Below are 15,341 nucleotides of genomic sequence, written 5' to 3'. Positions count from 1 at the left end.
AAGCTCTATTCTATCTGGCATTTTGTCAATTCAACACCCACTTGGCCACCTGAGTGTGAGAAGTACGTGGGCCACCAGCGCCCCACGAGGGGACTGCCCTGTGATTGCCAGGCTGAAAAGGAACTGTCATCCCTTTTCCTTCAATCACGTGCCCAATTAATTACTTCCTCCTCTGCTCCTGGTCTCTCCATCCCTTCCCTCCAACCTCCCTGCAAAACTTAAATGTTGGGGAGGCAAGAACAGGCAGCAATGAAGCCCCAAATCCTCCCAAACTGGCTGGGGCCAGTCCGTATGCCCCCTTCTTTTTACTATCTCAGTGAGTGAGGGGCACCTGGGTGGCTCAGTCAGTTAAGCATCCTGAGCATCCGCTCAGGTCATGATCTCATGGTTCATGGTTTGAGCCCCGCATCAGGCTCTGTGCTGACAGCTCAGAGCCTGGAGTCTGCTTCAGATTCTGTGTTTCCCTCTCTCTCTGCTTCTCCCCCGCTCATGCTCAGTCTCTCTCTCTCTCTCTCAAAAATAAATACATATTAAAAAATACATATTTTAAACAACTGTCAGTGAATCAGGGGGTACGCACTGAGGCTTGGTGGTCTGTCTCCCAATAGCGATGGATGCTCTGGGGGGCTGGGGCTGCCATCTTGCTCCTGTTGCTCAGGCCTAGCCCAGTGGCTCAGACATAGCAGGGCTCAGTGTGTGCTTCAGCAGGCTGAAGAGCAGGGAGTGAATGACGCCCAGCATCCCTGGTGTCCCAGTCCTAGTGACACTCTGGGGAGCCAGATGGTAAGAGGAGAATGAGAAGGAAGTTGCCAAAGCCTCTGCCTTGGGAGAAGTTCTCTAAGGCTTGGTTTCTTCCCGTGAAAAGGGAGTGATACCAGCCTCACAGGGAGACCGTGAGCATTTCGTGACGAGTGAGATGCCAACAAGTGGGCCTGGCACGCGGTAAACCCAAAGGAGGGGCGCCGTCGTGGTCCTTGTGTCCGTGGAACGCTCACCCCCTCCCCGAGCCACCTGGGCGCCTGCTCCACATTCCTACTGTGGCATTTGTTCACACGCAGAATTCAATATTAGAATTACTAAAATCACTCTTTACTGAGAGCCTGTCACGTGCCAGGCGCTGTTGCAAGTATTGCACATTAGTTCACTTAATCCTCACAATTCTATATTCCTGTTGTATACGTGAGGAAGCTCAGGGCAAGTTAAGTGACTCTTTCAAGATGGGATTTGAAGCCCAGAACATCTGAATCCCGATGCTCTTAGCCTCTACATAAATTGCTTCCCACCCATTCTGAGGTACTGTAATTTGTTTGCTTAGGTCTCCTGCTAGTTTAACTCATCATGTGAAGGGCCAACACCTTGCCTCACTCACCTCTTTTGTCTTTTACCTAGCATAGCATCTGGTGCACAGCCGGCACAGAGGAAGCAGCCACTGTTTACTGAACACATGGGTTATGTACTAAACAGGTAACAGGCACCACCTCACTTACGTGTTAGGAGTTATTATGCTTGTTTGTCAGATGAGAAATCTGAAGCTCAGAAAGGTAATGTAACGTGCATGTGATCAGGGCCAGTTCTGCCCTCCATCTGCCTGATGTGGAAGAGCATGTGCTCAACTGTAAGATACACTGCCCTCCCCCCAACCACATGAGCATTATTGATCCTTATGGAAGACAACTCCACTTGCAGACGTGGAAAATACATATCCTTAAGTAAATAGAAGCTACCTCTCACTTATTTTACGTACACACGCGTTTATACAGGTACACATATACATTATTTACATGCATACGTAAAGGGCCAGTATGTGCATAAAATTACAAATTTATTTTCAGTTTCTTCATCCATCAAATGGGTCTAGGCATAGCTGCCCTACCTCCCCCACAGGGAGGTGTGTACAACCCTGCACATGCAATACATTTGTATATCATAGTTGCATACCCAGGGCACATCTGCTCACTCTGGAAGCCTGAGGACCTTGTAAAAAATAGCATGGCCTTGTCAGAGATAATTGGTATTTCCAGGTTAGAAAAGAGGTTTAAATGCTTAGCATAATGAATCTAAATGCACCAGAATGAAATCTCTCAGCAAAGAGTTTGTTATTTCCCTTTCTTTCACTGTAACACACCCAACAGGGAGTGGTCTCATGGCTCTGGTTAAGAACAGTTACAGAGATGAGAAGATGGCCCTTCTCCGACCAGTGGAGGTAAATATGGAGAAGACCACAGGAGTTGCTGGTGGTTGGTGGTGCTGCCCTGTTGCTGTCTTCTGCTGGGTTACAGGAAGATTCCAGGTGCAGGGGAAGCCGCAGCATCTGTGGTGTCAGGGGGTAGCAGAGTTTGGCAATCCGTGACTCCAATGCAGCCCAGCTTTCTTGGCCAGATAACAAAGCTTTCCTTACAGAATCTGGTTTTCAAAAATTAGAATTGGGGTGGGGGAGAACTCCAGAGGATTTTCTAGTTTCTGGGGCACAAGATGGAGAGGCAAGAGCCTGGGGATCGGGAAGTCTCCAATCTAAAAGTCTAAGCGACCTGGGGCAAGTGTCTTCACCTCCCTGGGTCTGTTTTCCCCTCTGTAAAGGAGAGGATTGAACTGAATCATCTCTTTGGTTCTCTCTGTACCAGAAATCCTATGTCCTAGAAACTCTGCCTTGGGTTTGGCTCATGTTGTCCTTCCCCACATGCTGCCAGGCCTGTGTCCATCTTTTTGACAGACGGAGGAATCTGCTGTGTTTCCTCATCCCTGTCATCAGCATCTAGAGGCCATACACAGGAAGGTGTCTATCTATCCTGACCAATGAACACTGTAGCAGGGGAAAGTGCCGCTTGCTTGACATCAAGGAGACCTTGAGTCTCCCACTGTCCCTCTGGGGTAGGACTATGGGTAAGAAACAGATCATGCTTGAACACGCGTGTGTGTTCTCACACACACACACGTATATGTTCATCTCTATGTATTAGTAGGAGGGGCCAGGAAATTGTGACCATACACCTATCATGCTGAGTTATATACACTTTCTCCTAGAAACAAGGGGAGGTCACAACAGCGGTGTCCAACCCATGTAGCTGAAACACTATGTTTGCAACAGAGTTGTGGAGATGTTTCTATCATTTCAAATCCCACATGAGTGATATTTAAGGGCTCTGGGGTTTAGTGTGGAAGTATTATCAGCACTTAACATGGTTCCTTTGGGAAAACGTTCTGAGTCCCAAGCAAACAGTTTATACGTTCTCAGCACACAACCATGTGTGAATTGGAACAGCATAAACTCCTTCCACCTCTGCCATGGTACCAAACTCAATGGGCACATAATCAGCAATGATCAATTAATTCAATTAACATATAATAAAGGTCCCCATTTCATGACTTAGCAAGTCACCCTAGGTGTTTGAACAGTATGGTGACCAACTCTCCCCAGGTTACCTGGGACTGACATTGGTTTTTAAAATTAAGTCCCACACCTGGGGAACATCTCGCTCCTCAGGCAAACAAGGATTTGATGATGTCTTTAAGAAGAGAGGGAATCCTTTGTAGGTAGGGACTTTGTGCTCCATTCTCCCTCCAAAGAACATAAAGGCTACTTGGGCATTTCCAAGCCCGTGTCCAGTGATCCTCCCGAGGGCCATGGTTCTGGGCAGCTGTTCCCTGAGAAGCGGCTGGAGTAAGAGGCAGAGGCTTCAAAGTGTCTGCCTCGGAGATATGGCTCACCAGGGCAGGGAGCTGGATCCCACTTCTCAGTGTTGTATAAAACATCATCTTTGCCAGTCTTGCCTGAGTCAATCATGCGGTCAGGACCAGACCAGCCTATTCTGCAGGCCTTCTGTTAGCACTTGACTCATGCTTTTCTTGGAACAGTCACTCAGCAGCCCTTGCCAGAGGTACCTCCCTGCCCTTTTGCTCCTCACATAGCCTCCTCATGTGATGGGAGAACATAAGTGGGATATGTGGGAGGAGGCACTGGCATGTGATCAGAAGCTGTGGGTGAATTCTCCTTATCCTCTTCCCCAGGAAGTGAGAGGGGTGGGGAAGGCCTGTTTTATCCAGAAGATCTGGATGAGTCTGGCTAAGTCTACTCTGGAACATTAGAGAATGTCTAAACAGGTGCCAGAAACAGAGGTCAAGAACATTTGAATGCAGTGAGTACATGCCCACTGATTTGGGGCCCTGAACCCATACAGGACTAATCCAGCATCCTGACATCGAGTTAGTACAATTTCTCAATCTCTGCATTATTGACATTTTTGGCCACATAATTCTTTGCTGTGGGGTTGCTGTGGGGTGCTGCCCTGTGCATCATAAGACGCTCACCAGCATCTGTGGTCTTGACCTACTAGATGCCAGGATCACTCTCTCCAGTTGTGACAAACAAAAGTGTTTCCAGACACTGCCTAATGTTCCCTGGGGAGAAAATCACCCGGGGTTGAGAACCTCTAAGTTAGAGCAGTCCAGACATCCCTTGTGTTTTCCAATCTCATGGAAACTTCACAGTCTAAGCAACAGATTTCGATGCATGTTACATAAAAAACTAGATCATCAGGATGTTCATCATTTTTGCAGAGAAAGTACTGTGGGGCCACGTTTTGGAGAACTCCATGTTCCATGGTACAACACTTTGGGGAAATGTTGCCTGATATATAATAAATCTTTTCCCTCATGGAGAGTCAAAATGCATTAGGATATTGGAGTTTCTAAAATGTCTAACAGCAAGGAAACTCATTCAACACTGACCCAGACTTTGCTTTTTCATGGCCACCAATGGCAAATTGGAGATTCCAATCTTAAACCCAAGCACCCAAAACCATTGAGCCACTCTTAATCCCAAATCCAAAATCCCAAGGAAGAGACCCATTTGCTTAGAGTAGATTAACTATTTTAAGATCCCCAGCCCAGTCAATGGTCTCAGCATTAGTTAACTGTCAGCTACTGTTGCAATAAGAGATTATATCCCTGGTGAGGGTGGAACAGGGTGTGTGTGGAGCCATTCCCTAATGAAGGGACGTACTAAGCAGACACAGCAATAGATCCCTAGCATAGTTCCTTAATAGCAATTTTCTTTAAAATTTCCTTTCTTTTTTCTTTGTGCTTTTCTTAAATGCCTAGGCAACTTTATCATCTTGATTCCTGTTCAGATTTCATGGAAATTGGTGGCAACATTCCTAAATTGCTGCAAAAGTTATAAAGACATGAAAAAATGTCTTAAATTCTTGGATTAAAAGGGACAGGTTGCTCAATATTTCCAGGTTAGAGATAAGGGTCACTGTAACTGGCAAGGTGAAGTCAGCTATATATATATATATATAGGTCCAGAGCTTTATACTGATTATGTCCCAGGTAGTTACCCCTTTAAAGGTTGGCTACCATGAATAGCCAGATGAAGAAGAGTCTTTGAAGACACAAAGCAGACCAGGGCATCATGATCAGGCTTACTCAATTTCTATTCTGAGCAAGGGATGCTATCACTTTAAACACTGTGTTCTGGTTGCTAAGGAAACCAGATAAGTGGGTTGCCAACACAATCTTCAATCTTCCTATGAAGATTAAAGCACCTTGCTCCAACTAGAGAGCAGATGGGGGAGGCACAGGTGCGAGACATACTTCTTATTACTGGCGGAAGGGTTAAGCCAGGTGAAGGATGAAGGGAGACAGTTTCTAGTTCATGGAAAGAAGATAAAATTTGCAGCTACCAGTTATTTAACAAATCTTAACTCTTTGCTACATCAATCAAGATACAGGTTTAAGCCTGACTTCTAGTTGCATTTCTACAACTAATGTTCTTTGTTAAGATACCAAAGTGAGATTTGGTGCCAAGTTTGGAAGTCATTTACAGAACAGAAAATAGTTGCATTTTAGTCGGCCTGTTCCTTTTGGTTATTCCTGTATTTCAAGCATATAAGAGTATAAAGAATGATATACCACATTCTCATATACTGATCACGGAGCTTAAAAATAAAACATTATAGATACACTGGAAGTTGCAGGTGCATTTTTGCCCCCTTCCTGGCTAATCTCATAGAAATGTCTTATATACCTGTCACCTCCCTCTATATGCAAACTGTAGTCATTAAATTTACGTTTTCAGCTATAAGCAATATAGGGACATGAAATACAGAGTAACTCGAGGGAGCCCACTATTCTAGGGTGAGGCTCTTCTATTTGGGATTTGGGTTATTTTTTCCTCCAACCCCAAACTCTAAACCAATGTAAAAACAAAAAAAAATAGGAGTAGTCAGAAGTCAGTATGTAGGAGTGTAAATGCTTCAGAATATGACTGCATTGCCAATGCTGATTTACTTACTTCAGCCTTCATTTATTCATTCAACAGAGATTTACTGAGTGCCTGTTTTGTGCCAGGCATTGTACGAGGCAGAGAATAAAGCAGGACAATAAGCCAAAGACCCTGCCCACACAGAGCGTAGTAGGGGAGAGAGACAAGATGAATAAAATCTATAGGATGTTGAAATGCAGCAAATGTAAATGGAAAAAAAAAAAGTGGGTTTGAGGAAGAAAGTGATGAAGAGGTTACAATTTTGGATAGGGTAGTCCCTGACTCCCCTGAGGCTTCACTATGAAGGTACATTTGTCAGAAGCTCACCATCTGCCTTACAACACTGGTTCTAGAAAAGAGAAAGCAAGGAAGAACAAAGACAGGGATGATGACTTCTGACATTTCTCCTGTAATTGAGAAACCAAAGATTTTCAAACTTTTCACTCATTTATATTTAACCAGAGGTAACAAAACTGCTTAAGTATCAATTCATTATCCTATACTCAAACTGATTGTTTGCAACGCAATGCAAGTGCTCCAACCGAGGTAAACAGAGAAGAAAGACAAGCAAAGATAACCTAGGGAATCTGTACATGCCTAAGCAGGTACCACTTTTCTTCCCATCTCTGTTCCCAGAGTAAGTAAGGGTGCAATTAACACCGCCTGAAATCATAGTCCCACTGTAAGGCTGTCGTTATTACCTGTTCCCTCTGGGTAATTCAAGGCCATGGCCAAGCTTTGACACCTCCAAGAGAAGGAAGCACTCGTTCCTCAAAAAAACCCAAAAAAGCCCAAACAACCTATACCACTCCAGGCTCCAACCCATAGCTCACCAACATACAATTCCACCCTGTCTTTGGTTCCTCAGTACTAACATAAAGAACACGAGGCTCAGGTAGGAGCTCCAAATTTCATGCAATGCAGTATCTTCCTTGCTCCAACCCTGCTTCCAGACTGAAACCTTGGATCCAGACAATTAGTTGACTTGTAGCCACAGTTATCCAATCCATTTTTGCAAGAGTGAATGTCTCTCTGTCTGCCACTGGGTTGCCAACTAATTACTCAGTGTAATGGGGAGTGGAGTGAGGAGAAATACAGGGACTGAGACTTGCTCCAGAACTGAAACATCTCCCATCTTTCCAAACCCTGCACTGTGAAAGCAGAGCATGCTTTGGCCCTACATTCCATGAGGCTGCCACTTATAATGATTATGCAATTAGCCACATGCCTTAGTTCATACATGTGACATCAAAAGAACCCACGTTAAACTAAAATATTGAATTGCCAAGATAATTTAGAAATGTCAAAAGACCTAACAGCTGATCCCAAGAGCTAAATGTCTGGATCATGTTCTCTTTCTAAAATGAAATGTAGGATTCTAGAGTTCTGAGTTTAGCCTTAGAACTAAGCACTTTTCATGGCAAGGACTACTGTTCCAGATACTTCTCTCCCGTCTCTCCCCATTTTAAACAATTATTCGTTTTACTGGGCAGACTTTGACTTTTCAGGTGCTGTGCACACCCTCTTCTGTTCAGTTAAAGAAAAACTGATCGCTGTTAGGAAAAGAACAATTGGGAATCATACAAATGGTGGTCCAAAAAAGGAAATATTCTGATACAAATGAGGTTTCCCTCCTTTCTCTTTGTGATCAGCAAAAATCCATTTCATTATGAAAATTAGTGATCCTATTTTCTAACAGGTGAGTCTACTCTTCGGATTCCATACATTTCATGGTGACATGGTGACAAGGGTCCACTCTAATTAAGTGATCAGGTGAGACTCAATAAATCTAGTCTCTAAGAAAATCAGTTCAGTCCTGGTATATTTCAAATTCTAGAAGACGCCTGACAAAGGTGAGAAAAACACTCGTTTGCAACTGTGAGCATTTTGTGCTAAGGAACAACAGAGCATAGTGAGTAAAAAAGCATGGCCTTCAACGTGGAAGGAGTCTGAATCCCAGTTCTGCCGTTTACCAGCTGTGGGACCTCAGACAAGTTACTCATCATCTCCCTGACGGTTTCATCATTTAAAAAGTGAAAAATAGCGTTTCCTCATAAGGCTGTAGTGAAGATTAAATGAGTTAATACTGGGAAATGGCTTAGAACAGTGCCTGGCACAGAGTAATTTGATAAAAAGGAGAAGAAATCTGTAGGGTTTCTCCAGACACCAGGATGGTCTCCACAGATGCCTTGGCCCATGCCACAGCCTACACCAACCCCCAAATGGAAATTTTTACTAGTAACTTCCTCCTGCAGATTTTACAACCTCCTCTGACAAACCCATGAGGGCACTAAGCAATGCTAGGAGTCTTTTTTTCTCTATCCCATATGTTGGGCAAGTCATGAATTCCTTAAGTACTTATTCTGAAATGATAGACTGCATTTCAATAATCATTTTATTAGTTACAGAAGAATCTCAACTAGTATTTACATAGTGCAAAAAAGCTGTTATTACCCCTAAAATGTGATATAACAATTATCCTTCAAACCACAAAAGAACAAGATGAAAATCTTTTCATGTTACAATTCACTAATTTTGCTTTTTTTTTTATTAGAGCATTACAATTAAGACATTAAATTATAAACTCATGTGGTATATTTAGAAATTAAATTACAAAGTAACACAAATACTTTTAAGGTGTGTTGTGCCAACAAAGTTTAAATTTTTATCATTAATTAAGATTCAGATTTCAGCTTAGGTAAACCATTTGGCTGATTCTTTGATGTTTATAAAGGCTGGAAGGGGCAAAGGAAGAGGAAGATGTCTTTAAATAAATTATGTCACAGAAAAAATTTTAAAGCAAAAAATGATTACGTTTTTAAATGGAATAAGTTAATGTTCTAACCTGTTGGCACAATGTACAGGAAATACTTAAATGACAGGTTTGTTGTTTTTTTAAAGCAAACAGCAGCTTTACAAACAGTAATACTTCTTTATACATATATTAAAGTAACAATGTGTTAAGATTTAACAATTTTATGTTGAAGAGTTGAAAAATGAATGTAGAGTTCACTACTCATTTGTACATTACGATACCCACCCCACCCACCTCCCCCAGCTTATTAAGAAATCAGACAAGTACATTATTTGAATATTAATTTTTCAATACTTAAACTATGTGAATTCCTTTTGACTAATTCTTTTCCAAATACTGGAAGCATATAAAATACCCTCTCTGCAAAAATGACCTCCAATCAAAGCCTTTAAAAACTTTTCAATGTATAACACACATTATTTTTCCCATGTTTAGTCAAAAGAAATATATTACATCATTTACAAACATATTTAAACCAAAATTAAGCTAGTGTGAACATTTGTCTTTTGAGAAGTAATCTTCACAGCAAACAATCCTACTGAAGCAGAAATCTAGTTCTGGGAGTGCAATTCATATTATAATTCATATACTTATGTACTGAAATAGAAATCTAATATTAATTATTGCCATAAAACAACCTCTACACACTAAGAAAAAAAATCACCATGGTTTTCATTTCTTGTGATAATGAACCCCTACTCTTATCATTAGGTCTCTGAAGAGGCACCCACTCCCAGTTCTGAACAAAAAAATGAAAAACAAAAAACCCCACTTTCCTATTTTCACACCTCCTCCTGTATAGAATACACAAATTCCAGAATTTATCTAAAGGAAACAAATTATAAAGACATTATTAATACTTATTTAAGCATACTATCGACACAGTAGCATCTCCTTTAATAAATTTTGGGTAGTCCTCTAGAGGTGACCTGTCTCGTATAAAAAAGGCTGTGGTCCCTTGGGTTTGCCGGCAGAAGATCCTGCACGTGCAAGAGCATTTATCGAACACAGAATTGAACACTTCTGAAGTCTATAGTAAACTTAAAAGTTACTGGTGTTCTGGAGATTTCCTCAACTTCTCTTTTGATACAAATGTCAAAAATGTAAAACGACAGTTCTCATTCAGAAGAGATATAAAATGTAAGAAACCTTTGAAAAGCCAATACCTCAAGATCAAGAGTCATCTGAATCACTGACACCGAGCAAAGGAAATTTACACCATAAAAAGTATGAAAAGTTTTTAAATTCACTTTTAAGATTGTCAGTAGTTCAAAATCTCTATCATTTCTTTAAACCAACTAACACTTCCCAAATGTGAAGACACAGTAAGATCTGCCACATCTATATCCATGATTACTATTTCAGAGGCTTCATTCCTTACATGCTGTGTTCCTTTAAGTGCTAAATACTTTGTGCCTAAGAAGTCTACACTGGAGAACAGTTTAGACAGGGCAGTACAATAATGTCCCCTTTTAGCACACTAATAAAGTTGACACACTGGCATTTTCTATACAGCAATGCTCCTAAACTTTCACAATGCACAGATACTAAATAATCACCCAAGAATCTGATCTCTCTAGCATTAATGCCAGCATTATAAAACATCAAAACTAGTGCAGTAGTCTCAATGAGTTCAGTAGAAAACCTGCCCAATTCTCTCCTGCCTCTGTGAGGCAAAGCCCTACCCCATGAAATCAGAGCAGGGAAAATACCCCTCCCTCCTCAGTTCTGTAACTGCTTGTGGGAGTTCTTGCTGGCACCTGTGTGCTTGTGTGTGTGTGTGTGTGTGTGTGTGTGTGTGTGGTCAGCTGGAAGCTAGGGATGGGGGAAGAGGTTGGAGGGAAGAGAGAAAAATAGGTAATCTATAATTCTCCCAACATTACATAAACTTGTAGAGGTCACTACCAGGTGACTGACCAGCAAATAAAACATTTAGCTCAGTATGTTTAAATTCTCCCAAGCAGATATACACATTCCTTGAGAAGGGCAGAGATAAGTAAGAGTGATCAAGAATTAATACCTGCCTAGATCTGTGTCCTCTAAATTATCTTATAGTTTCAGCACAATTAGAACAACTTTCTCTCTTCTTCAATACTTGCTTTTCCAAGCCTTGATTATCAGGATATATGTTATAAGTTGTGTGAAGTTCCTTTCCCTGACCTCCTATCAGTAACTATGGTGGGTGTTACATGGCAGGTGCTCAGGGCTAGGGACAAAATATGTATTTTTTTTTTTTTAAGGTGAAATGATTTTTCACTCAGGACAAGTTTGGATACCTAATCAAATCCAGATAGCAAATCTAGAGGGTCCCAAATCAGAAGCATGCAAGAGAACACACCAATATAAGACTTTGTTTTGTAATAGTTTACACGTAAGTGCTACAGTCATAGAATCGGTTACAGTTATTCATCTGCCACAATCTGCCTAACTTGATGTAAATACGAGTATGTACAAGAGCATTCCTGAGGTAAGTAAGAAGTAAATAGGAGACAGAACCTAGAAGGTCCTATCGTGGGTGACTTTTCACTATTAAAGACAACATCTATCACTTTCCACAAGTAAGGCCAGCTCCAATGTATTGTGGTGGTTCCTTTGCTAACCTAAGTATTGGAGGGTCTGCAACTTTAATCACAATGATCAATGGCTTCTGAAATAAGCATCTGTGGACCAAAGAAAAGTTACATCAATTTTTAACACAAAACATTTGTGAACTTAGTTATTACCCTCCGCTTTTTTTTTTTTTCAATTTTCCAAATCTATCTCCAATTCTTTTTTAAAGAAGCCCAAACAACTTCTGATCAAATTAGAGTGAAGGAGGCAGTCCTGAAGCAAACACTGGTAACTGCTCTTAGCCTTAGAATCTGGATCTTTAACTTTCAAAATGACTCTAAAGAGGCATTTCAAATTTACTTTCTTTTTTAAAACCTAGTTGTCTTCTATTTTTAATCATTATTTTCCATAACAAAATAAGCTCTAACAATTCTGAATTTCCACACAGCTCTTAGAAAGACTCTTAGATGCTAATTAAAAGCTAAGCTACAGATTATAATAAAACAAGTAAAAGACAGCTACAAAAATATTTGTCAGAAATTAAATACATATATTAAATACCGGACAGTGCAAAATGTTGAGATGAAGCATAAAAGATAATGGCTGCAACCCTTACACAGTTGGAGACAGACAGCTGACATTTCCTGAGTTATAGACTTGGGGGCGTATAATTAAGATCAGAGGGCTCGTTGTTCCGTGAGCTGCAGCTGCTGGGCTTCTTCTGCTGCTCCTGACCTGCCTGGTGGTCAGTAGTCCAGGCCTCACAATCTATCCCTGGTTCCGGCACTTCAGGCGCCTCTGCCTCCTCTTCTCCACTTTGCTCTGCATTGTCTTCCTCAGAACCATTAAGGGTTTTTCCAAGCTGAAGAGTCTCCATTGTTCTCTGGGTCTCAGAGACCCAAGACTCAATTCTACTATTGAGCTGTACTTCTACAGATATGGGTTCATGAGTATAATCCTCCTCCTCCTCCTCCTCTTCATCATCCTCTTCTTCGAGCATGCCAGGTACAAGGGTGCTGGTGGTGCTGGTGATGGAGGAATTCAAAAGATCTCGGCAACTGCCATCCAAAGAACCGGTCTCTGTACTCTGCTGGGAGGCCCACTCCAGGTCATCCGGCTTCGCTTCCTCTTTATCGCTCACTGTTGGTTTCCCAGGGTTTGTAGCTGAGGTAGTACCACCTGCAGCCAGTGATGATGGCTGCTTACCCACAGGGGCTGTGTCAAACTGAAGTTTACTGGGTTTTTCGGATGTGCTATGCTTAGAGGAAACCTCTCTCTCATTTTCTGACGTTTCTAGTCCATCTGACGTTTCCACCATGTTTCTCCAATTTGTTTCTGCAGATACCAAACAGATTTTTAAAAACCAGAACACGGTTTCAGAATCATGCAACTCTTAAAAGAGGGAAGAACAAAATTTGTTGGCTCACCAACTGGTTGGAAAAACTAAAATCTTAGTTTATTCTAGTACTGGTTTAAATGTTATAAAGGAAAACAATTCTCAAAAATGTACACTTAAGATAAAGAAACAAGGAGGCAAAAGTAAGTGTATTAATGCCTCAGATGCACAAGATCTTATACCAACAGTAGCTCACTGGTGTTTAGATATAAAATCCGTATCTTCATGAAAATCAATGAATTGCCATTTTATTCTTTTTTCTTTTTTGGCCCAGAGGTGTACTGGGCCCAATGATCCTCAAGTCACAGATAGCAGAGCCAAGATATCCAGCAGAAATAGTTCTAATTTGGCATGTTTGTGTCATGCTCCCACACCAAGTTATGGGAGAGTTGTCTTAACCTGCAATGGGACTTATGTTTCCATTGATAAGCAAAGAAGCCATCCATGTATTTTTAACAACTGTGAAAATTTGTTTTAGAATTTATGTAGCTGGGCTTACCAAGTGAATTTGGTAGCTAAAAAAAGAAATGTTATTACATAATACAGTGGTAATAACCTAGGTTATTTTTAATGACAGGAAGTCAATTTAAAGGAAAAAAACATACAAAGAATGAGGAGACAAAAGACAGCTCTTCTACCCCTTTTTTTCCTGTGTTTATTTTTCTTTCATTTTTTATTATTTAGGTATAATGGACATATTATATTAATTTTAGTTGTACAACATAATGGTTTGGTATTTATACATATTGGAAAATGACTGCCTTAACAAGTCAACATCTGTTACCACATAGTTACCAAAAAAACGCTTTTTTCTTGGGATGAGGATTTTTAGATCTACTTTACAACAATTTTCAAATACGCAATCCAGTATTACCAATTATGTCTCCATGTTGTAGGTTATATCCCAGGACTTATCTATTTTACAACAGGAAGTCTGTACCTTTTGACACCCTTCACGCACTTCACCCACTCCCTATGACTCTGGCACCCACATACACGTACAAGACACACACTCCATCTTCTTTATCCATTCATCCACTGAGGGGCACTCAGGTTCTAAGCTACTGTGAATAGTGATGAAATGAAGAAGGGAGTATAGATATCTCTTTGGGATAATGATTTCATTTCCTTGGGTATATATGCAGAATATGGACTAAAAATCATATGATATTTCTATTTTTACTTTTTTAAGGTACCTCCATACTATTTTCTGTAGTGGCTGCATCAATTTACATTCTCACACTGTACAAGGATTCTCTTTTCTCTACATCCTTATCTGATATTTTTTGTCTTTCTGATAATAGCCATTTTAACAGTTGTCAGGTGGTGTATATATATGTATCTTGTAGTTTCAATTTGCATTTCCCTGGTAATTAGTGACACTGAACACCTTTTTATGTTGGCCATATGTATGTCTTCTTTGGAAAAATGTCTATTCAGATCCTCTGCTCACTTTTTAATTGGATTGTTGGCTTTTTATTATTGAGTTGTATGAGGTCTGTGTATATTTTGGATATTAACCCCCTATCATATACGTGATTTGAAAGCATTCTCTCCCACTCAGTAGGTTGCCTTTTTGTTGATTCCCTCTGCTGTGTGCAAAGTTTTTAGTTTTTTGATGTTGTCCCACTTATTTATTTTTGCCTTTAAAAAAAAACAGCCCCCTTCTATTTGCATTATAGCTGCTATTTGCAGTTTAAGTATAATGGTCAAGCTGTAGTGATAAAGCAAGTTTATTCATATTAATATAGTGAATTTGACTGTCACCTACCAACTATATACTGATAAAGACCATATTTTGGGCACCTGAAATCAGGGCACATGCTTTGAGAAAAAAACCTTTCTTTTCTATAGTTAATTCAAATTTGGAATAGGTCCTTTCCACTCTTCCACCTCATGAAAAAAAAACAACAACAACAAAAAACACAATAAAAACCAAACCTATTCCTCCTCTTCTATTCTCATTCTTAGTTAATAACATTATCATTTTCATAGTCTCAAAGCAAAAGAACACACAGTAATCCTTGAAACCCTATCTTTTGCCCTGACTATATCTCTTTATTCCATTGAACTCATAATTACACCATCTCACTTCTATCTCAAAAACTACTAAATTTGGTCACTACTGCCTTAGCTCAAGCCTTCTTTATCTTGCTATACATCTACATATAAACATAACTGGTTTTGTGAATTGGTCATGTCACTGTCTAACTGGCTTTCTATTACCCTAGGAGACAATCCAAACACCTTAGCTTGGCATAATCAAAGCCCTCCATGATCTGACCCTTACCTGTCTTTCTGGTCCCATTCATTATAAC

At 40.5% G+C, this 15,341-nt stretch overlaps 1 protein-coding gene across 2 annotated transcripts in view; it reads right to left on the bottom strand.

Annotated features, from left to right (window-relative positions):
* Positions 1–8,641: 8,641 nt before the first annotated feature.
* SECISBP2L (SECIS binding protein 2 like) overlaps positions 8,642–15,341 on the bottom strand; it is a 66,663-nt gene continuing 59,963 nt past the window's right edge. For both annotated transcript variants that reach the window (XM_027067218.2, XM_027067219.2), the window contains one exon: positions 8,642–12,962. In XM_027067218.2, coding sequence (XP_026923019.2) covers positions 12,277–12,962 — 686 coding nt within the window. In that variant the 3' untranslated portion in view covers positions 8,642–12,276. The remainder of the gene's footprint in view (positions 12,963–15,341) is intronic.

The sequence above is a fragment of the Acinonyx jubatus genome, chromosome B3 (assembly GCF_027475565.1).
Source record: "Acinonyx jubatus isolate Ajub_Pintada_27869175 chromosome B3, VMU_Ajub_asm_v1.0, whole genome shotgun sequence".
NCBI lineage: Eukaryota > Metazoa > Chordata > Mammalia > Carnivora > Felidae > Acinonyx > Acinonyx jubatus.
Note: the sequence above shows the minus strand (reverse complement) of the source record. Positions and strands in the feature narration are given on the sequence as shown.